Consider the following 22,565-nt stretch of genomic DNA (forward strand, 5'->3'; position numbering starts at 1 on the left):
ACAAAATGCGACGTCTCTCAGTTGCTGGTTCAGAGCGTGGCACAGGATCACATTCGATCTCACCACTCGATCGGTCACCTCCCGGACCCAAAGAGACCACAGACAAACCAATAACGGCTGAGACACTAGCAAGTGTGACATATACAATGTACATGATCGCCACTTACCGTGTGCGGAGGGTGATCAGTCCTCAAGGTCAGCCACTACGGGTATCATCCACAGACATCCAGGCATGGGTCCAGAGGGTCTCGGATCGCTGGCCACGCCCCCCGTTGGGCTGCCAAATTGTCGGGATCGTAAACGACAATATAAATTCTCATTCACCAGTCATTCCAAATTAAACTATAAGCATGTGGTACCGGGTAAGAATGAGTCAGACAGGTAGCTGGTTCAATCTCAGTGCATGCTCGTGAATCCACACACATGTGTGTAACGGTCACAGCAACTGGCTTTATTCTAAAAATACACAATACTATATTGAGTGTTAGGGGAAGGCGTGCATTAGGCGGGGTTTAAGCCAGCATTCAGTCTTTCTGATTTGTTCTGACATCTTCTGGTGAATCCTCCTTTTCTTCACATTCCTGAGTTTCGATTCTGAAGAAATGAAAGTTAACTCTTCGAATACTAACCTGAAACGAAACTGAACACTGACAACCATCTTTAAATACAGTTACATTTGCATTAGCAGGGGAAAACTTATTGTTTCACAGTATAAAAGTACAAAAGTACAAAAAGAGTATAAAGATATATATTTTCACCTTGACATTATCATCCCCGACGTATACGTAGTTATCCTGGGGGACGTTACTGACGTATCTGTAGTTATCATCCCCGACGTATACGTAGTTATCCTGGGGGACATTACTGACGTATCTGTAGTTATCATCCCCGACGTATATAGTTATCATCCCCGACGTATATAGTTATCCTGGGGGACGTTACCGACGTATCTAGTTATCATCCCCGACGTATACGTAGTTATCCTGGGGGACGTTACCGACGTATCTGTAGTTATCATCCCCGACGTATAAGTAGTTATCCTGGGGGACATAACTGACGTATCTGTAGTTATCATCCCCGACGTATACATAGTTATCCTGGGGGACGTTACTGACGTATCTGTAGTTATCATCCCCGACGTATACGTAGTTATCCTGGGGGACGTTACTGACGTATCTCTAGTTATCATCCTCGACGTATACGTAGTTATCCCGGGGGACGTTACTGACGTATCTGTAATTATCATCCCCGACGTATACGTAGTTATCCTGGGGGACGTTACTGACGTATCTGTAGTTATCATCCCCGACGTATACGTAGTTATCCTGGGGGACGTTACTGACGTATCTCTAGTTATCATCCCCGACGTATACGTAGTTATCCCGAGGGACGTTACTGGCGTATCTGTAATTATCATCCCCGACGTACACGTAGTTATCCTGGGGGACATTACTGACATATCTGTAGTTATCCTGGGGGACATTGCTGACGTATCTGTAGTTATCATCCCCGACACGTATACGTAGTTATCCCGGGGGACATTACTGACGTATCTGTAGTTATCATCCCCGACGTATACGTAGTTATCCTGGGGGACGTTACTGACGTATCTGTAGTTATCATCCCTGACGTATACGTAGTTATCCTGGGGGACGTTACTGACGTATCTGTAGTTATCATCCCCGACGTATACGTAGTTATCCTGGGGGACATTACTGACGTATCTGTAGTTATCCTGGGGGACGTTACCGACGTATCTAGTTATCATCCCCGACGTACACGTAGTTATCCTGGGGGACGTTACCGACGTATCTGTAGTTATCATCCCCGACGTATATGTAGTTATCCCGGGGGACATTACTGACGTATCTGTAGTTATCATCCCCGACGTATATAGTTATCCCGGGGGACGTTACTGACGTATCTGTAGTTATCATCCCCGACGTATATAGTTATCCTGGGGGACATTACTGACGTATCTGTAGTTATCATCCCCGACGTATACGTAGTTATCCCGGGGGACGTTACTGACGTATCTGTAGTTCTCATCCCCGACGTACACGTAGTTATCCTGGGGGACATTACTGACGTATCTGTAGTTATCATCCCCGAAGTACACGTAGTTATCCTGGGGGACGTTACTGACGTATCTCTAGTTATCATCCTCGACGTATACGTAGTTATCCCGAGGGACGTTACTGACGTATCTGTAGTTATCATTCCCGACGTATATAGTTATCCTGGGGGACGTTACCGACGTATCTAGTTATCATCCCCGACGTATACGTAGTTATCCTGGGGGACATTACCGACATATCTGTAGTTATCATCCCCGACGTATACATAGTTATCCTGGGGGACGTTACTGACGTATCTGTAGTTATCATCCCCGACGTATACGTAGTTATCTTGGGGGACATTACTGACGTATCTGTAGTTATCATCCCCGACGTATACGTAGTTATCCCGGGGGACATTACTGACATATCTGTAGTTATCATCCCCGACGTATACGTAGTTATTCTGGGGGACATTACTGACGTATACGTAGTTATCCTGGGGGACATTACTGACGTATATGTAGTTATCCCCAACGTATACGTAGTTATCCCGGGGGACGTTACCGACGTATACGTAGTTATCCTGGGGGACATTACTGACGTATATGTAGTTATCCCCAACGTATGCGTAGTTATCCTGGGGGACATTACCGACGTATAAGTAGTTATCCCGGGGGACGTTACTGACGTATCTGTAGTTATCATCCCCGACGTATACATAGTTATCCTGGGGGACATTACTGACGTATCTGTAGTTATCATCCCCGACGTATACATAGTTATCCTGGGGGACATTACTGACGTATCTGTAGTTATCATCCCCGACGTATACGTAGTTATCCCGGGGGACGTTACTGACATATCTGTAGTTATCATCCCCGACGTATACGTAGTTATCCTGGGGGACATTACTGACGTATCTGTAGTTATCATCCCCGACGTATACATAGTTATCCTGGGGGACGTTATGACGTATCTGTAGTTATCATCCCCGACGTATACGTAGTTATCCCGGGGGACGTTACTGACGTATCTGTAGTTATCATCCCCGACGTATACGTAGTTATCCTGGGGGACGTTACTGACGTATCTCTAGTTATCATCCTCGACGTATACGTAGTTATCCCGGGGGACGTTACTGACATATCTGTAGTTATCATCCCCGACGTATACGTAGTTATCCTGGGGGACATTACTGACGTATCTGTAGTTATCATCCCCGACGTATACATAGTTATCCTGGGGGACGTTATGACGTATCTGTAGTTATCATCCCCGACGTATACGTAGTTATCCCGGGGGACGTTACTGACGTATCTGTAGTTATCATCCCCGACGTATACGTAGTTATCCTGGGGGACGTTACTGACGTATCTCTAGTTATCATCCTCGACGTATACGTAGTTATCCCGGGGGACGTTACTGACGTATCTGTAGTTATCATCCCCGACGTATACGTAGTTATCCCGAGGGACGTTACTGGCGTATCTGTAATTATCATCCCCGACGTACACGTAGTTATCCTGGGGGACATTACTGACATATCTGTAGTTATCCTGGGGGACATTACTGACGTATCTGTAGTTATCATCCCCGACGTATACGTAGTTATCCCGGGGGACATTACTGACGTATCTGTAGTTATCATCCCCGACGTATACGTAGTTATCCCGGGGGACGTTACTGACGTATCTGTAGTTATCATCCCCGACGTATACGTAGTTATCCTGGGGGACATTACTGACGTATCTGTAGTTATCATCCCCGACGTATACATAGTTATCCTGGGGGACGTTATGACGTATCTGTAGTTATCATCCCCGACGTATACGTAGTTATCCCGGGGGACGTTACTGACGTATCTGTAGTTATCATCCCCGACGTATACGTAGTTATCCTGGGGGACGTTACTGACGTATCTCTAGTTATCATCCTCGACGTATACGTAGTTATCCCGGGGGACGTTACTGACGTATCTGTAGTTATCATCCCCGACGTATACGTAGTTATCCCGAGGGACGTTACTGGCGTATCTGTAATTATCATCCCCGACGTACACGTAGTTATCCTGGGGGACATTACTGACATATCTGTAGTTATCCTGGGGGACATTACTGACGTATCTGTAGTTATCATCCCCGACGTATACGTAGTTATCCCGGGGGACATTACTGACGTATCTGTAGTTATCATCCCCGACGTATACGTAGTTATCCTGGGGGACGTTACTGACGTATCTGTAGTTATCATCCCCGACGTACACGTAGTTATCCTGGGGGACGTTACCGACGTATCTGTAGTTATCATCCCCGACGTATATAGTTATCCTGGGGGACGTTACCGACGTATCTAGTTATCATCCCCGACGTATACGTAGTTATCCTGGGGGACATTACCGACATATCTGTAGTTATCATCCCCGACGTATACATAGTTATCCTGGGGGACGTTACTGACGTATCTGTAGTTATCATCCCCGACGTATACGTAGTTATCCCGGGGGACATTACTGACGTATCTGTAGTTATCATCCCCGACGTATACGTAGTTATCCTGGGGGACATTACTGACGTATACGTAGTTATCCTGGGGGACATTACTGACGTATATGTAGTTATCCCGGGGGACGTTACCGACGTATACGTAGTTATCCTGGGGGACATTACTGACGTATATGTAGTTATCCCCAACGTATGCGTAGTTATCCTGGGGGACATTACCGACGTATAAGTAGTTATCCCGGGGGACGTTACTGACGTATCTGTAGTTATCATCCCCGACGTATAAGTAGTTATCCCGGGGGACATTACTGACGTATCTGTAGTTATCATCCCCGACGTATACATAGTTATCCTGGGGGACATTACTGACGTATCTGTAGTTATCATCCCCGACGTATACGTAGTTATCCTGGGGGACGTTACTGACGTATCTGTAATTATCATCCCCGACGTATACATAGTTATCCCGGGGGACGTTACTGACGTATCTGTAGTTATCATCCCCGACGTATACATAGTTATCCTGGGGGACATTACTGACGTATCTGTAGTTATCATCCCCGACGTATACGTAGTTATCCCGGGGGACGTTACTGACGTATCTGTAGTTATCATCCCCGACGTATACATAGTTATCCTGGGGGACGTTATGACGTATCTGTAGTTATCATCCCCGACGTATACGTAGTTATCCCGGGGGACGTTACCGACGTATATGTAGTTATCATCCTCGACGTATCTGTAGTTATCCTGGGGGACATTACTGACGTATATGTAGTTATCATCCCCAACGTATAGGTAGTTATCCCGGGGGACGTTACCGACGTATATGTAGTTATCATCTCTGACGTATACATAGCTATCCCGGGGGACGTTACCGACGTAGAATCCTAGAATGTCAGCGTTGTAAGGGACCTCCTTGGTCATCTGGTCCAACTCACTGGTCAATGCCACATTCACTAAATCATCCCAGACAGATGTCTGTCCAGCCTCTGTGTGAAGACTTCCATTGAAGGAGAACTCACCACCTCTCGTGGTAGCCTATTCCACTCATTGATCACCCTCACTGTCACCTTTCTAATATCTAATCTGTGTCTCCTCCCATTCAGTTTCATCCCACGGCTTCTCGTCTTTCCTTGTGCAAATTAGAATAAAGATGATCCTTCTACACGGTGACAGCCCTTCAGATATTTGTAGACACCTATTAATTCTCCTCTGTCTTCTTTTTTGCAGCTAAACATTCCCAAATCCTGTATCCGTTCCTCATAAGACATGGTTTGCAGACCGATCACCATTCTGGTAGCTCTTCTCTGACCTTGCTCCAGTTTGTTGATGTCTTTTTTAAAATGTGGAGCCCAAAACTGGACACAGTATTCCAGATGAGGTCTGACCAAGGAGTAGAGGGCAATAATGACTTCACGTGATCTAGACTGTATGCTTCTGTTAATACATCCCAGAATTGTATTTGCCCTTTTTGCTGCTGCATCACACTGTTGACTCATGTTCAGTTTATGATCTATTAGTATACCCAAGTCTTTTTCACATGTGCTGTTGCTTAGCCCTAGTCCTCCCATTCTGTATATGCTTTTTTCATTTTTATTGCCCAGATGTAGTACTTTGCATTTTTCCGTTAAAAACCATTCTGTTAGTTGCTGCCCACTGCTCCAGTTTATTTATATCTTTTTTTTGAATCATCTCTCTCTTCTCTACTATTAGCTATCCTCCTAGCTTTGTGTCCTCAACAAATGTAATCATTTACCCTCAATTCCTTCATCTAAGTCATTGATAAAGATGTTGGTACCCCACTTGAGACATTCTTCCAACTGGATGTGCAGCCATTTACGACCACTCTTTGGGTCCGATCACTAAGCCAGTTAGGAATCCACCTAACAGTTGCCTTGTCCATTCCATACTTAATCATTTTTTCAATAAGGATGGTGTGAGATACTTTGTCAAATGCTTTGCTGAAGTCAAGATATACTATATCTACAGCATTTCCCTGATCCACCCAGTCAGTGATTCTGTCATAGAAGGAAATTAAGTTAGTCTCATATGACTTATTAGGTACAAACCCATGCTGACTCTGGTTAACCATGTAGTTATTATGCCCGGGGGACGTTACTGACGTATACGTTGTTATTATTCCTGTCCGGTCGGTGGCTTTTCTTAGGCCGATCCCATACACTTCTCTGTGTTATATTATGTTCTTTGTGTAGTTCTGAGGACTCTCACCAAAGAGCGAGCGTTATATGGACCCCCGGATATGTCTGTGCAGTGAACCTTGGTGATTATCCTCAGTTCTGTATTAATGTGTATGACAATGACCTCAGTGGCAGCAGCCAAGGCTGGAGGTGCTGTGATTTCTGCATGAGGCACAGACCCCGGGCTGGGGACATCCTGTGCAGGGTTCCAGGGTTGAGGAGTTTATCTTTTCGACGTCTAACATGACAGTATTGCGCGCAGCCTCGAGGACATGTCAGCCGGGTGGACATCGGGTTCAGCACCCGATAATTTGAGGGTTTCTTCCCCATTTCACCTGGTTTCTAGTAGTTAGAAGCAGCCGGCATTGCTCTGATCCTCCCGCGCCAGAGAGAGACGCTCGGGTCGGCGGGGGGCCAGGACGAGACATGCGGGCGGGGGGGGGGGGGGGGGGGCAGGGCGACACGCTCAGGTGGGGGGCCGGGATGAGACGCTCGGGCGGGTGGGGGGAGGGCAGGACGAGAGTCGGGTGGGGAAGGGATGCCAGGTCGAGACGCTTGTCAGCATTTCATTGTTGGACGAGACGCTTGTTGGCATTTGACTGTTTATTGAAATAAATTACTTTGTTACAATAATTATCATCCACAGATAACAATCAGCCCCTGAGCCAACACAGCGGACGGACACCCTATACCCCGCCATGACCCCAGAGCCAGGATCACCCCCACTTTATCTGCCACGGGACAAAATGCTGGGTATCTCCTGAAGAAAGATGCTAACTAAGGGACTGACACAGAAGGTGCAGCTCAGACCCCTCAGACTATGGGACTGGAGGCCATGCCACAGGGTGGTGCCGCCGGGGGCAATCTTCAGCCTCTCCACTGGGTATGATCTTCATTCCTCTGGTGTGAATATTGTGCACAGAGATGGACAGCTCAGGGAGGATGCACAGGATGTAGTACAGAACGGTCCTCGCAGGGCGATGACGAGGTCGTCGACATGACCACTGACCTGATGGTACCAGGACACCTTGTAACAATTCTCGCACACAAATGTATTTCTGGACATTAAAAGAAACCATGGAAATGGTGACCTTTCTTGTAAGGGGAGGCCCGTGCTCCTGGCGACAGTGGTGGTTGTGGCGGCGGTTTCACACCCTTCTGCTCACTGTATTATGTGACCGAACTTTATGACAACACTGCTAGGCTGGGGGGGGGGAACATAAGTCAGTGATTTGTCTGTTCCTGAGGTAGTGCGCTGCATTATGGCCCTGGGATACTCGGCGCAGTGCACATGTGCTGTAAATGAGCAGCTGCACAATGTGAGCGCCGTGACCCATCCGGACGCCATTACAGTTATTGTACGAGCAGCTCCTGCGTCCATGGTGGAGGCTGTGTACGTTCTGGGACTTACAGATCACAGGAAAGTGAGTGCCGCAACCAGGACCCTGAAGACACCTGGACCCTAAAGCTGGGCGGAGTATACTGGCTTCAGCCAATGAGCTGTCTGTATGCTAATGCCAGCACATATGTAGCGATAAGCTGAGCCAATCATATTGCTACAATGTATGTCCAGAGGAAGGCTATATAAACCCTGAGCAGGTGGTCATGAGCAGAGTTCTGCTTGGATCCGGCCAGGTCTGCTGCTCTCCTGTACGCACTAGGATTTGGAGCAGCACAACATCTCCGAACGTCCCATGACATGGCGAAGACAACACAACAGGCGGGGCGGCCCTGAGCAGACGGGGCGGCCACGAGCAGGAGGGAGGGGCGGCCACGAGCAGGAGGGAGGGGCGGCCACGAGCAGGAGGGAGGGGCGGCCACGAGCAGGAGGGAGGGGCGGCCACGAGCAGGAGGGAGGGGCGGCCACGAGCAGGAGGGAGGGGCGGCCACGAGCAGGAGGGAGGGGCGGCCACGAGCAGGAGGGAGGGGCGGCCACGAGCAGGAGGGAGGGGCGGCCACGAGCAGGAGGGAGGGGCGGCCACGAGCAGGAGGGAGGGGCGGCCACGAGCAGGAGGGAGGGGCGGCCACGAGCAGGAGGGAGGGGCGGCCACGAGCAGGAGGGAGGGGCGGCCAAAGCAGGGAGGGGCGGCCCTGAGCAGGAGGGAGGGGCGGCTAAAGCAGGGAGGGGCGGCCCTGAGCAGGAGGGAGGGGCGGCCCTGAGCAGGAGGGAGGGGCGGCCCTGAGCAGGAGGGAGGGGCGGCCCTGAGCAGGAGGGAGGGGCGGCCCTGAGCAGGAGGGAGGGGCGGCCCTGAGCAGGAGGGAGGGGCGGCCCTGAGCAGGAGGGAGGGGCGGCCCTGAGCAGGAGGGAGGGGCGGCCCTGAGCAGGAGGGAGGGGCGGCCCTGAGCAGGAGGGAGGGGCGGCCCTGAGCAGGAGGGACGGCCCTGAGCAGGATGGGGGCGGCCACAGCAGGCAGGGCGCTCAGCGTGGGTTTATAGGTGCAGACATTAGACCGTTGTCATCCACCATGCTGCCATTTTGAGGTTTGGGTCTGCACAGATAGGCCAAGTGAAATGAAGACGTTTATGGTTAAAAATCATTCTGTGGCCATTTGCAGTGCGCTGGCCCTTTAAGGACAGGTCACTCACCGCATATAAATTAATCAGTCATGTAAGAAGGTATAAATAATGCGATGAATCGGACGTCATAAAATCCATCCGTGGGACACGCTCGCGCCTCGCCCTCCTCCAATCGGCCCTCGAACGGCACAGGATACAGCAGTTAAAGGGCCGGCGTCCAGTCTCATCTAAAGAAGGAGTGAAAAGTTCTGGAATTTTGTAACAAACTTGGGGTTGCGATTTGCCACCAGTCAGGACCTCTGCTTGCTGTTGCAGTTTAGAAAACCCTTAGGTTTTCAGAAGTTGTCCGTTTGTATTCAGTGACTGCAAGCAGAGGGTGAAAAGAAAAAAAAGAAAATTGCAAAACTTTTCATGTCAAGTGCTAGAAAAAGTGCAACAAGTTGGCATGGACTGTGGTCTACATGGGGTACGGCTACTCCCTGGAGCGAGCACCCACCTGGCAGAGACATGGCCGTATACAGAGATGACCCCGAGCCTTCTAGTATATAGTCAGCCTGTGCTCAAGGGGTGTATACAATGACCCCGACGGCTGCGGTGCGGACCCCGCCACCACTCAGGGGGCCCAGCCTCCCATGTAAAGTGCTAACGCAGATGAGGGTGAAGGCGGCTGTGCCCGTGATGTGGTCAGGACACGGTGGGAAGAACTGCAGCATCATCACTTGTACACACACAGGAACAACCCCGCCAGCAGGGGGAGCAAGTTCAGCATCAGGAGCCACAGGGTGACCACCAGGTTAGAAGAGCGGGAGCAGAGATCTGAGGAGAAAACACGAGACCTCAGCAGTGATGAGATTACAGCAGACCCCCCAGCCCTCATCTAGTGCCTGTGAGCTGGACCCCCACAGATCATCATTACACCTGTGTGACACGAGGCAGCCGGTCTTCATGTATTTCCCGGGGTCACAGGTGCCTCTGGCCATTCTAACGTCATGCTATGTAGCAGGGTGAGAACCAGAGGCCCCAGCATGCCAGGACTGGACGCCGGACAAGGGCTGCACGGATCTAGTGTACTCGGCTGCAGATGTGATCAGCCCCTAAAGATCACCCCATTACATGCTCCATGCACCTCACCTACAGGGGCGGCTCTCGTCCGGTTGTCTGGAGGAGGATCCCGTTCTGGGGGACAGACGTCACAGAAGTCCCAACAGGACGGACAGACGAGCCTCCCCTCATAATACCAGCCGTGGACCTGGGTGCTGACAGCGAGGACCTGGCCGGCCCGGCTGCAGAGGTAGGCGCTGTCCTCCAGCCAGATGTGCAGGCCCTCCGGGGTGCAGCCCACCTGTCGGATGAGATGTGACAGACCCTGAGCCTGGCCGCCAATGTTATTCACATGCCATAGAGAACCCGATGCATTCGCACGCCGTGGAGCCTGCCCGCTAATGCCGCACACTGTGGAGCACGCCCGCTAATGCCGCACACCACGGAGCGCGCCCGCTAATGCCGAACGCCACGAAGCACGCCCGCTAATGCCGAATGCCGTGGAGCACGCCCGCTAATGCCGCACACCACGGAGCACGCCCGCTAATGCCGAAGGCCACGAAGCACGCCCACTAATGCCGAACGCCGTGGAGCACGCCCGCTAATGCCGCACACCACGGAGCGCGCCCGCTAATGCTACACACTGTGGAGCACGCCCGCTAATGCCGCATGCCGTGGAGCACGCCCGCTAATGCTGAACACCATGGAGCACGCCCGCTAATGCCAAAAGCCATGGAGCATGCCCGCTAATGCCACACGCCTGGTAATGTCGCATGCCATGGAGCACGCCCGCTAATGCCGAACATCATGGAGCACGCTCGCTAATGCCGAACGCCATGGAGCACGCCCGCTAATGCCGAACGCCATGGAGCACGCTCGCTAATGCCGAACGCCTGGTAATGCCGAATGCCATGGAGCACGCCCGCTAATGCCACACGCCTGGTAATGTCACATGCCATGGAGCACGCCCGCTAATGCCGCACACCGTGTAGCACGCCCGCTAATGCCGAACGTCATGGAGCACGCTTGCTAATGCCGCACGCCTGGTAATGCCGAACGCCATGGAGCACGCCCGGTAATGCCGAATGCCTGGTAATGCCGAACGTCATGGAGCATGCTCGCTAATGCCAAACGCCCGCTAATGCCGCACGCCCGCTAATGCCGCACACCGTGGAGCACGCTCGCTAATGCCGAACGTCATGGAGCACGCTCGCTAATGCCGAACGCCTGGTAATGCCGAACGTCATGGAGCACGCTCGCTAATGCCGAACGCCTGGTAATGTCGCATGCCATGGAGCACGCCCGCTAATGCCGCACACCGTGTAGCACTCCCGCTAATGCCGAATGTCATGGAGCACGCTCGCTAATGCCGAAAGCCTGGTAATGCCGAACGCCATGGAGCACGCCCGCTAATGCCGAACGCCATGGAGCACGCCCACTAATGCCGCACGCTGTGGAGCATACCCGGTTATGCCGCATGCCGTGGAACACGCCTGGTAATGCTGCACGCCGTGGAGAACGCCCAGTAATGCCGCATGCCGAAGAGCATGCCCGCTAAAGCAGCATGCCGTGGAGCACATCTGCTGGACAGCCCGTGGCTCTGGTTACACAGGAGTCTGTGGTTGGGGCTGCTGCAGTCTACACAGCGGATGGGACCCGTCTGATTATGGAGGCACAGGAGGGATGTTGGCGCCATTTCTTACACCCTGGTGGCAGTGACGCACCTGATAGCAGCCGCTCCCCCAGTCCGGGTAACTCAGCTTTTTTGTGCACTGCTCCATGACGAAGGCCGATCTCTGCTCCACGCAGACAGACTCCGGCCCGTAGCGCTCCGCTCCATAATTCCTGGATTCAGCTGGAACATACAGAAAAATCACCATCAGCTGGGAGTAGTAGTGCAGAGGGCAGGTGACGGGCGTGCAGTCTGACCGTAGTGTCTGCGCAGTGTCCAGCTGTAAATGACATTTCTACGGCCCTCATGTACGCAGTGACCCCACATCAGTCTGCCTGACAGCGGACCACGACGCCCCTGGATGCGCAGGACGCTCGGATCCACCACATTCACACCGGGCAGAAAAACTCTGCAAACTCTGTCAAGCATTTCTCCTTGTGTCTTGTAAAGTAAAAAATCCCAGACACAAATTAGCCGCAGCTAATGACTGCTGCTTGTGTAATCTGGACAGAAAGTACGCAGCAAATCAGCAACGTGTGAACAAGTCCCTAACCCCAGGGAATACTGCAGCCGTCAGCTGCACCAAACACAGCGGTGATGGGCAGAGAACGTGGACGGCGTAAAAACCAACGTAAGGAGTCTGCACCGACCAAAGAAACACGGCCATTGCCCCAAGTAAGAAGGAGGCAGCGCTGCACAAGGGGGTGAAGACAACGGGGCGCAAAAACAACAGGGCGCAAAAACGACGGGGGCGCAAAAATAACAGGGGCGCAAAAAAGACGGGGGCTTCTTTACTGACCTGATGCAAATACAAAGTGAAAAACAACATGGAGGAAAGAAAGCAAAATCAAAGAGGAAGGGTGTCCTCCAGAGACAAATACCCACTATATAAATTGATGATCCGGTTGGAATTTAAAAATCACCTTCTATCATCTCAACATAAGAAATATAAAAACTGGCCACTAGGAGGACAGCAGGTAGAGAAACCGACGCGTTTCAGCATAATGCCTGAAGCATGGTGTTATTTGCCGCTGGAGGACCTCTTTCATCTTGGATTTCTTTCTACGTTCTGGACTGGGACGACTCCGTGCAGCTAGTGATGAGCGAATATACTTGTTGCTCGGGTTTTCCAGAGCACGTTCGGAGGTCCTCCGAGTATTTGTTATTGCTCAGAGATTGTTTTCCTTGCAGCAGCTGAATGATTTACAGCTACTAGACAGCTTGATTACATGTGGGGATTCCCTAGCAACCAGGCAACCCCCACATGTACTCAGCCTGGTTAATAGCTGTAAATCATGCAGCTGAATCAACAAAAACTAAATCTCCGAGTAGTTACAAATACTCGGAGATCACCTGAGCGTGCTCTGGAAAACACGAGCAACGAGTATACAGCAAGGTGCTCCTGGATGTGGTGCGCCGATGTCCATCTGTCAGGAACATGAGGTATTTGGTTGTGTACTATCACACGCACTGAGCTCTGCTACAACCAAGAACAGACGCTGCAGGCCACTCTGACCCCCCTCTCTTCTGCCTGCTCCTATAAGTGTGTGTGTGTGTGTGTGTGTGTGTGTGTGTGTGTGTGTGTGTGTGTGTGTGTGTGTGTGTGTGTGTGTGTGTGTGTGTGTGAAGGAGTGGACTTTTCATTGTTTCTAGCTGCAAATACCAGTCATGGTGAAAACCACTCATTCCCTCCTCCCATCTAGTACTAGTTGGAACTGGTGTAATGCCCTGAATTCCTTTGTTCTATTAATGTGATATATATGGGCACCGACCCTCGTGAGAAATATACGAATTACATATTCCGGATGTCCATCGGAAGATCTATCACCCACTGAAAGCGCGAGCAGCTAAACGCAACGAGTGCTAAGTCCGGATTTCTCAGTAAGTGGTTTAGGTAATTGCTCCGTATTTACACTTAACAGAACACCCCTGACGTGGGGAACATCATGAGCATTGTGTCGTACTTATGTGAGGTTCACACAGCGAGATATGCGTAAAAAATAGTTTTCATATTGTAAGTAAAGAGGAGGTTTCAGCTTCTAAGCGGTCACCACAGGGGGAGTGCCTAGGTTTTGGGCTAGAATAACTTGGTGAGACCAGCATTCTGGGAGTGTCTTCTACTCGGGGTCTTGCTGCTGTGCAGATGTATAATGCATATGGATATATGGAAGCCCTTTCTTCTCCTGAGCACACGGCCGCCATGCTGATATAAAATGATCTGAACAACCTGTAAGTTCTCTTTTCAATGTTAATCCAATTTTTTTTTGTAATCTGCAATGTACACATGATTTTGTCTTCTTTATAATATCTGTTTAATACTTTGTAAACACTGCCTACATTTTTATGGAGTAAAATATATAATTTTACTAGCTTGTCTCTTCCTGCTCTATATACGAACTGTGCTTCCTCTGAAGTGAATTGCGTTACTGATTTGGGTTGGCTCCGGACACGTGAATCGGAGCTGGTGGCAGCGACCTTGTTCTATGCAATTGGGCATCTTTGCAGCAACCGGCAGCGTGGATAATTATTGTACTTGCTAATTTGGTTGCCTTAAATATCCTGTTTATGCACCTCTGTAATTGCTTGAGAAAGGTCTGTACCCAGGACCGAAAGTCGTCACATGGGCTATTAAATAGCACTTTATAACTTTGGATTTGGTGTGCGGCCTCAACTTTTTTGGAAAAGTGTGTGTGTGTGTGTGTGTGTGTGTGTGTGTGTGTGTGTGTGTGTGTGTGTGTGTGTGTGTGTGTGCGTGTGTGCGTGTGCGCGCGCGTATGTAAATTATACATATATACACGTACATATACATACATACCCACACACACACACCATGTACAGTTGTGCTCAAAAGTTAACACACCCCGGCATAATTTTTGCTTTCTTGGCCTTTTTTCAGGGAATATGAATGATAACACCAGATCTTTCTCTCCACTCATGGTTAGTGGTTGGGTGAAGCCATTTATTGTCACACTACTGTGTTTTCTCTTTTTAAATCATAATGGCAACCCAAAACATCCAAATGACCCTGATCAAAAGTTCACATACCCTGGTGATTTTGGCCTGATAACCAGCACAGAAGTTGACACAAATGGTTGTGAATGGCTACTAAAGGTAATACCATCCTCACCTGTGACCTCTTCGCTTGAAACCAGTGTGTGCATAAAAGCGGAGTGAGTTTCTGGGATCCAGTCAGACTCTGGCATCTTTCATCCAGCCACTGACGTTTCTGGATTGTGAGTCATGGGGAAAGCAAAAGAATTATCAACGGATCTATGGGAAAAAGTATTTGAACTGTATAAAACAGGTAAGGGATACAAAAAGATATCCAAGGAATTGATAATGCCAGTCAGCAGCGTTCACACTGATTAATAAATGGAAAATCAGGGGCTCTGTAAAAACAAAACCACAGTCCGGTAGACCAACAAAAATGTCGCCCACAACTGCCAGGAAAATTGTTCGGGATGCAAAGAAAAACCCACAAATAACATCAGCTGAAACACAGGACTCTCGGAAAACTAGCGGTGTGGCTGTTTCAAGATGCACAATAAGGAGGCACTTGAAGAAAAATGGGCTGCATGGTCGAGTTGCCAGAAGAAAGCTATTACTGCGCAAATGCCACAAAGTACAGTATCTCGCCTACAATACACAAAACAGCACAGAGACAAGCCTCAAACTTCTGGAACAAGGTAATATGGAGTGATGAGACCAAAACTGAACTTTTTGGCCACAAATGTAAACGTTACATTTTGAGAGAGGTCAACAAGGCCTATGATGAGAGGAACACCATTCCTACTGTAAAGCATGGAGGTGGATCGCTGATGTTTTGGGGATGTGAGCTACTAAGGCACAGGAAACTTGGTCAAAGTTGAAGGAAAAATAAATGGAGGACATTATCAACAAACACTGGAGGCAAATTTGCACTCATCTGCCTGGAAGCTGCGCAGGGGACGTACTTGGACGTTCCAACATGACAACGATCCAAAACACAAGGCCAAGTCGACCTGTCATTGGCTACAGCAGAACAAAGTGAAGGTTCTGGAGTGGCCATCTCAGTCTCCTGACCTCAGTATCATTGAGCCACTCTGGGGAGATCTCAAGCACGCAGTTCATGCTAGACGGCCCAGGAATTTACAGGAACTGGAGGCTTTTTGCCAAGATGAATGGGCAGTTTTACCATCTGATAAAATAAAGAACGTCATCCACAACTACCACAAAAGACTTCAATCTGTCATTGATGTTAGAGAGGCAATACACGGTATTAAGAAATGGGGTATGTGGACTTTTGATCAGGGTCATTTGGATGTTTTCGGTTGTCATTATGATTTAAAAAGAGAAGACACAGTAGTTTGACAATAAATGGCTTCACCCAACCACTGACCATGAGTGGAGAAAAAGTTGTGGTGTTATCATTCATATTCTCTGAAAAAAGGCCAAGAAAGCAAAATTCTGCCGGGGTATGTAAACTTTTGAGCACAAGTGTGCGCGTGCGTGTAGCCGTCACTCTGTTATTTCTTATGTTCTCATATAAAGATATTGATAAGCGTTCTTCCAGGGTCTACGCTCGTATCACAGAGGGTCCGGCGGGCTTCAGGTGGGGATTGCAGGCTCCTCTGACTCCTGAGAACGCAGCAGCTGCCCCCAGCCACGCTCAGACACCCGACAGAACAAGAGGTTCCCCTCTTCCCCAATACGCCGATCATCGCTGGACCCCACCCATGTGTCTGTGTGACCCCAATGCTTCTGACGGACCTGGCTGGTTCTGGGACACGGTGCAGTCCGAACTCCTCTGGTATTCTCCGCTCAAATGCCAGCTGAACTCCTGGGTGAACGGGCAGAAGTCTGCGATCTCCACAGCCCCTCCATAGAGGGACAGCTCTTCCTGTAGGACCCCAGAGATGTGGTCGAAATACTGAGGACAAAACAAGATGGATAAGGAACGAAGAACAGACCAATAAATGACCGAAATGCCACCCCTGAACCGGAGACTGATGGGGCAGGAAAACTGCCGGCTGCACCGCGTCCAGACACAGCGTGAAATGCTAGCGGCCACACCGCGTCCATACACAGCGTGAAATGCCAGCGGCTGCACTGCGTCCAGACGTCAACGGCTGCAGTGCGTCCGGACAACGTCAACGCCAGCGGCCTCACTGCGTCCAGACACAACATCAACGCCAGCGGCCGCACCGCGTCCAGACACACCATCAACTCCAGTGGCCCCACTGTGTCCAGACACAACAATGCCAGCGGCCGCACCGCGTCCAGACAACGTCAACGCCAGCGGCCGCACCGCTGTTGTGAATTCTGCTCTTGGGCTCCCTCCGGTGGTTGTTAGTGGTAGTGCAGTGGTCTCTGGATTATAGGCCAGGGCAGGTGTTTCTGCTTATTGCAGCTCTATTAGGTATTTAGGTTTGTAGGATCCATCAATCCCGGCCAGTTGTCCATTGTATCTTGGAGGGATTGCATGTCTGTCTGGCTCCACTGCCCTGCTGTCATTTCAGCTAAGATGAGTGCTCACCGCACGTCTGGATTGGATCCTGCTGCCCTTGGGAAGGTGAGAAATTGTGGGCTAGGAAATCATTTTTGAGAAGGGAAGAATTATTTTTTGTTTTGGTGGCTCTGCGTTGTGGATCAATTTGTGAAGCACCTGGGGGTTTAAAGTGCTCACTATGCTTCTAGATAGGTTCCTTGGGGGGTCTAGTTTCGAAAATAGGGTCACTTGTGGGGGAGCTCCAATGTTTGGGCACACGGGGGCTCTCCCCAAAAATGATTTCCTAGCCCACAATTTCTCACCTTCCCAAGGGCAGCAGGGTCCAATCCAGACGTGCGGTGAGCACTCATCTTAGCTGAAATGACAGCAGGGCAGTGGAGCCAGACAGAGATGCAATCCCTCCAAGATACAATGGACAACTGGCCGGGATTGATGGATCCTAAAAACCTAAATACCTAATAGAGCTGCAATAAGCAGAAACACCTGCCCTGGCCTATAATCCAGAGACCACTGCACTACCACTAACAACCACCGTAGGGAGCCCAAGAGCAGAATTCACAACAGTTTTATTTTCCCAAGGGTAAAAGGAGAAACTGGACCATGAAAGTTGTTGTCCAATTTGTCCTGAGTACGCTGATACCTCATATGTGGGGGTAAACCACTGTTTGGGCGCATGGCAGGGCTCTGAAGGGAAGGAGCGCCATTTGACTTTTTGAATGAAAAATTGGCTCCAATCTTTAGCGACACCATGTTGCGTTTGGAGAGCCCCCGTGTGACCAAACATTGGAGCTCCCCCACAAGTGACCCCATTTTCAAAACTAGACCCCCCCAAGGAACCTATCTAGAAGCATAGTGAGCACTTTAAACCCCCAGGTGCTTCACAAATTGATCCACAACGCAGAGCCACGAAAACAAAAAATAATTCTTCCCTTCTCAAAAATGATTTCCTAGCCCACAATTTCTCACCTTCCCAAGGGCAGCAGGATCCAATCCAGACGTGCGGTGAGCACTCATCTTAGCTGAAATGACAGCAGGGCAGTGGAGCCAGACAGAGATGCAATCCCTCCAAGATACAATGGACAACTGGCCGGGATTGATGGATCCTACACACCTAAATACCTAATAGAGCTGCAATAAGCAGAAACACCTGCCCTGGCCTATAATCCAGAGACCACTGCACTACCACTAACAACCACCGGAGGGAGCCCAAGAGCAGAATTCACAACACACCGCGTCCAGACAACAATGCCAGCGGCCCCACCGCGTCCAGACACAACGTGAACGCCAGCGGCCGCCCCGCATCCAGACAACAATGCCAGCGGCCCCACCGCATCCAGACGCAACGTCAATGCCAGCGGCCGCACCGCGTCCAGACACAACGTCAACGCCAGCACCGCAACCAGACAACGTCAATGCCAGTTACCACAGACATGTTGCTGCAGTGATTTTGTATGTTCTCCCAATGTTTTGGGGGTGTCCTCCGTGGTCTCTGGTTTCCTCTCTAACTCCAAAACCACACTGATATACTGATAGGGAATGTGGAGTGTGAGCCCCAATGGGGACAGCGATGGTGAGGAGTGTAACGCGCTGTGGAATTAATGGCTATACAAGTGAGGAAAATAGTTGGCTATAACCCTGTGACCCCATTATTGGGCACAACATGTGGGGAGCCTAGCCAGGAGCATGTGACCCTGTAAGTGTCAGAAGCCCATCCCCCTTACTTCACCCCTGACCTGTGGACGCCGTGACCCGCAGATACCTGATATTCCGGGGGAAGGCTCCTGGGGAACCTCTGCAGGTTACATATGGCCACCGCCCTCTGGTCCTGCCGGCAGCTCAGCTTTAGGGGGTTGCTGCGGAGGGTGTCACAGAAGGGGCTGACGTTTTCCTTCCTATGAAGAGACACCATTATATACACCGTGCATGTGAGACCCCGATGTGCACAGGACCTGCCTCACCGTCTGCTCCGCTCATCGATCCAGGACTTGCAGCTTTTCATTACAAAGTCACAACCTTTCCGACGCCCCCAGTCCAGCTTCTGCGCCATGCTGTAATCAGCCCGGTACCAGCTGAGGAGAAATGAGAATAATATGGTGGAAAGTAGAAGCCAACGTCCGGTGTGCCTCGTCCGATGTCTGTGCCTCCATTGCACGTCCCTCCAGATCTTAGCCTTGTCCGGCGTTAGCACCGTGACCCTCAATCACACACATTACTCACATCTGTAGACCCCACTCCCCGGACGGAGGTCACGCCTGGTGGGATACATCAGGACTAAGCGTTTATGGCTGCAAGGAATAGTGCAGGTGGATGTGCGACTCCATAGCATGGCATCTGCACCACTCCTCCACACACAACCACTCCACACCAGTCACCCCACACACACACACACCACTCCACACCAGACACCACTCCACACACAACCACACACTACTCCACACCAGACACCACACACACACACACTACTCCACACACAACCACTCCACACACAACCACACACTACTCCACACACAACCACTCCACACCAGTCACCACACACAACCACACACTACTCCACACCAGACACCACACACACACACACTACTCCACACACAACCACTCCACACACGCAACCACTCCACACACAACCACTCCACACCAGTCACCACACACACAACCACTCCACACACAACCACTCCACACACAACCACTCCACACCAGTCACCACACACACAACCACTCCACACACAACCACTCCACACCAGTCACCACACACACAACCACTCCACACACAACCACTCCACACACAACCACTCCACACACAACCACTCCACACACAACCACTCCACACACAACCACTCCACACACAACCACTCCACACACAACCACTCCACACCAGTCACCACACACACAACCACTCCACACACAACCACTCCACACACAACCACTCCACACACAACCACTCCACACACAACCACTCCACACACAACCACTCCACACACAACCACTCCACACACGCAACCACTCCACACCAGTCACCACACACACAACCACTCCACACACAACCACTCCACACCAGTCACCACACACACAACCACTCCACACACAACCACTCCACACCAGTCACCACACACACAACCACTCCACACACAACCACTCCACACACAACCACTCCACACACAACCACTCCACACACAACCACTCCACACACAACCACTCCACACACAACCACTCCACACACAACCACTCCACACACAACCACTCCACACACAACCACTCCACACACAACCACTCCACACCAGTCACCACACACACAACCACTCCACACACAACCACTCCACACACAACCACTCCACACACAACCACTCCACACACAACCACTCCACACACGCAACCACTCCACACCAGTCACCACACACACAACCACTCCACACACAACCACTCCACACACAACCACTCCACACACAACCACTCCACACACAACCACTCCACACACAACCACTCCACACACAACCACTCCACACCAGTCACCACACACACAACCACTCCACACACAACCACTCCACACACAACCACTCCACACACAACCACTCCACACACAACCACTCCACACACAACCACTCCACACACAACCACTCCACACACAACCACTCCACACACAACCACTCCACACACAACCACTCCACACACAACCACTCCACACACAACCACTCCACACACAACCACTCCACACCAGTCACCACACACACAACCACTCACCACACACACAACCACTCACCACACACACAACCACTCACCACACACACAACCACTCACCACACACACAACCACTCACCACACACACAACCACTCACCACACACACAACCACTCCACACACAACCACTCCACACACAACCACTCCACACACAACCACTCCACACACAACCACTCCACACACAACCACTCCACACACAACCACTCCACACACAACCACTCCACACACAACCACTCCACACACAACCACTCCACACACAACCACTCCACACACAACCACTCCACACACAACCACTCCACACACAACCACTCCACACACAACCACTCCACACACAACCACTCCACACACAACCACTCCACACACAACCACTCCACACACAACCACTCCACACACAACCACTCCACACACAACCACTCCACACACAACCACTCCACACACAACCACTCCACACCAGTCACCACACACACAACCACTCCACACACACAACCACTCCACACACACAACCACTCCACACACAACCACTCCACACACAACCACTCCACACACAACCACTCCACACACAACCACTCCACACACAACCACTCCACACACAACCACTCCACACACAACCACTCCACACACAACCACTCCACACACAACCACTCCACACACAACCACTCCACACACACACACACAACTCCACACCAGACATCGCACCACACACACACACACACTACTCCACACCAGACACCGCACCACACACAACCACTCCACACCAGTCACCACACAACCACTCCACACCAGTCACCACACACGCAACCACTCCACACACGCAACCACTCCACACCAGACACAGCACCACTCCTCCACACAAGTTTCCACACACACACCGCACCACACTCAACCACTCCCACCAGACACCGCACCACACAACCACTCCACACCAGACGCCAACCACACACACTACTCCACACACACCCACTCCACACCAGTCACCACCCACTAAACAACTCCCACCAGACACCGCATCACACACACACACAACCACTCCCACCAGACACCGCACCACACACAACTACTCCCACCAGACACCGCACCACACACAACCACTCCACACCAGACACCGTACCACTCCACCACCACTCCACACACCGCACCACTCCTCCCCAGACACCGCACCACTCCACCACACACAACCACTCCACACCAGACACAGCACCACTCCTCCCCAGACACCGCACCACACACAACCACTCGACACCAGACACCGCACCACTCCACCACACACATACACACCGCACAACACACACAACCACTCCACGCCAGACACCACACCACACCACACACACAACCACTCCACACCAAACAGCACCAC

The 22,565-nt window shown here is 50.9% G+C and overlaps 1 protein-coding gene across 2 annotated transcripts in view; it reads right to left on the reverse strand.

The window, feature by feature from the left end:
• Positions 1-9,449: 9,449 nt before the first annotated feature.
• Positions 9,450-22,565, reverse strand: part of LMLN (leishmanolysin like peptidase) — a 37,583-nt gene continuing 24,467 nt past the window's right edge. For both annotated transcript variants that reach the window (XM_077273364.1, XM_077273363.1), the window contains 6 exons: positions 19,439-19,549; positions 19,240-19,372; positions 16,742-16,901; positions 12,045-12,175; positions 10,411-10,621; positions 9,450-10,095 (listed from right to left, as the gene is read on the reverse strand). In XM_077273364.1, coding sequence (XP_077129479.1) covers positions 9,995-10,095; positions 10,411-10,621; positions 12,045-12,175; positions 16,742-16,901; positions 19,240-19,372; positions 19,439-19,549 — 847 coding nt within the window. In that variant the 3' untranslated portion in view covers positions 9,450-9,994. The remainder of the gene's footprint in view (positions 10,096-10,410; positions 10,622-12,044; positions 12,176-16,741; positions 16,902-19,239; positions 19,373-19,438; positions 19,550-22,565) is intronic.

This window comes from Ranitomeya variabilis, chromosome 7 (genome assembly GCF_051348905.1).
Source record: "Ranitomeya variabilis isolate aRanVar5 chromosome 7, aRanVar5.hap1, whole genome shotgun sequence".
NCBI classification, from domain to species: Eukaryota; Metazoa; Chordata; class Amphibia; order Anura; family Dendrobatidae; genus Ranitomeya; species Ranitomeya variabilis.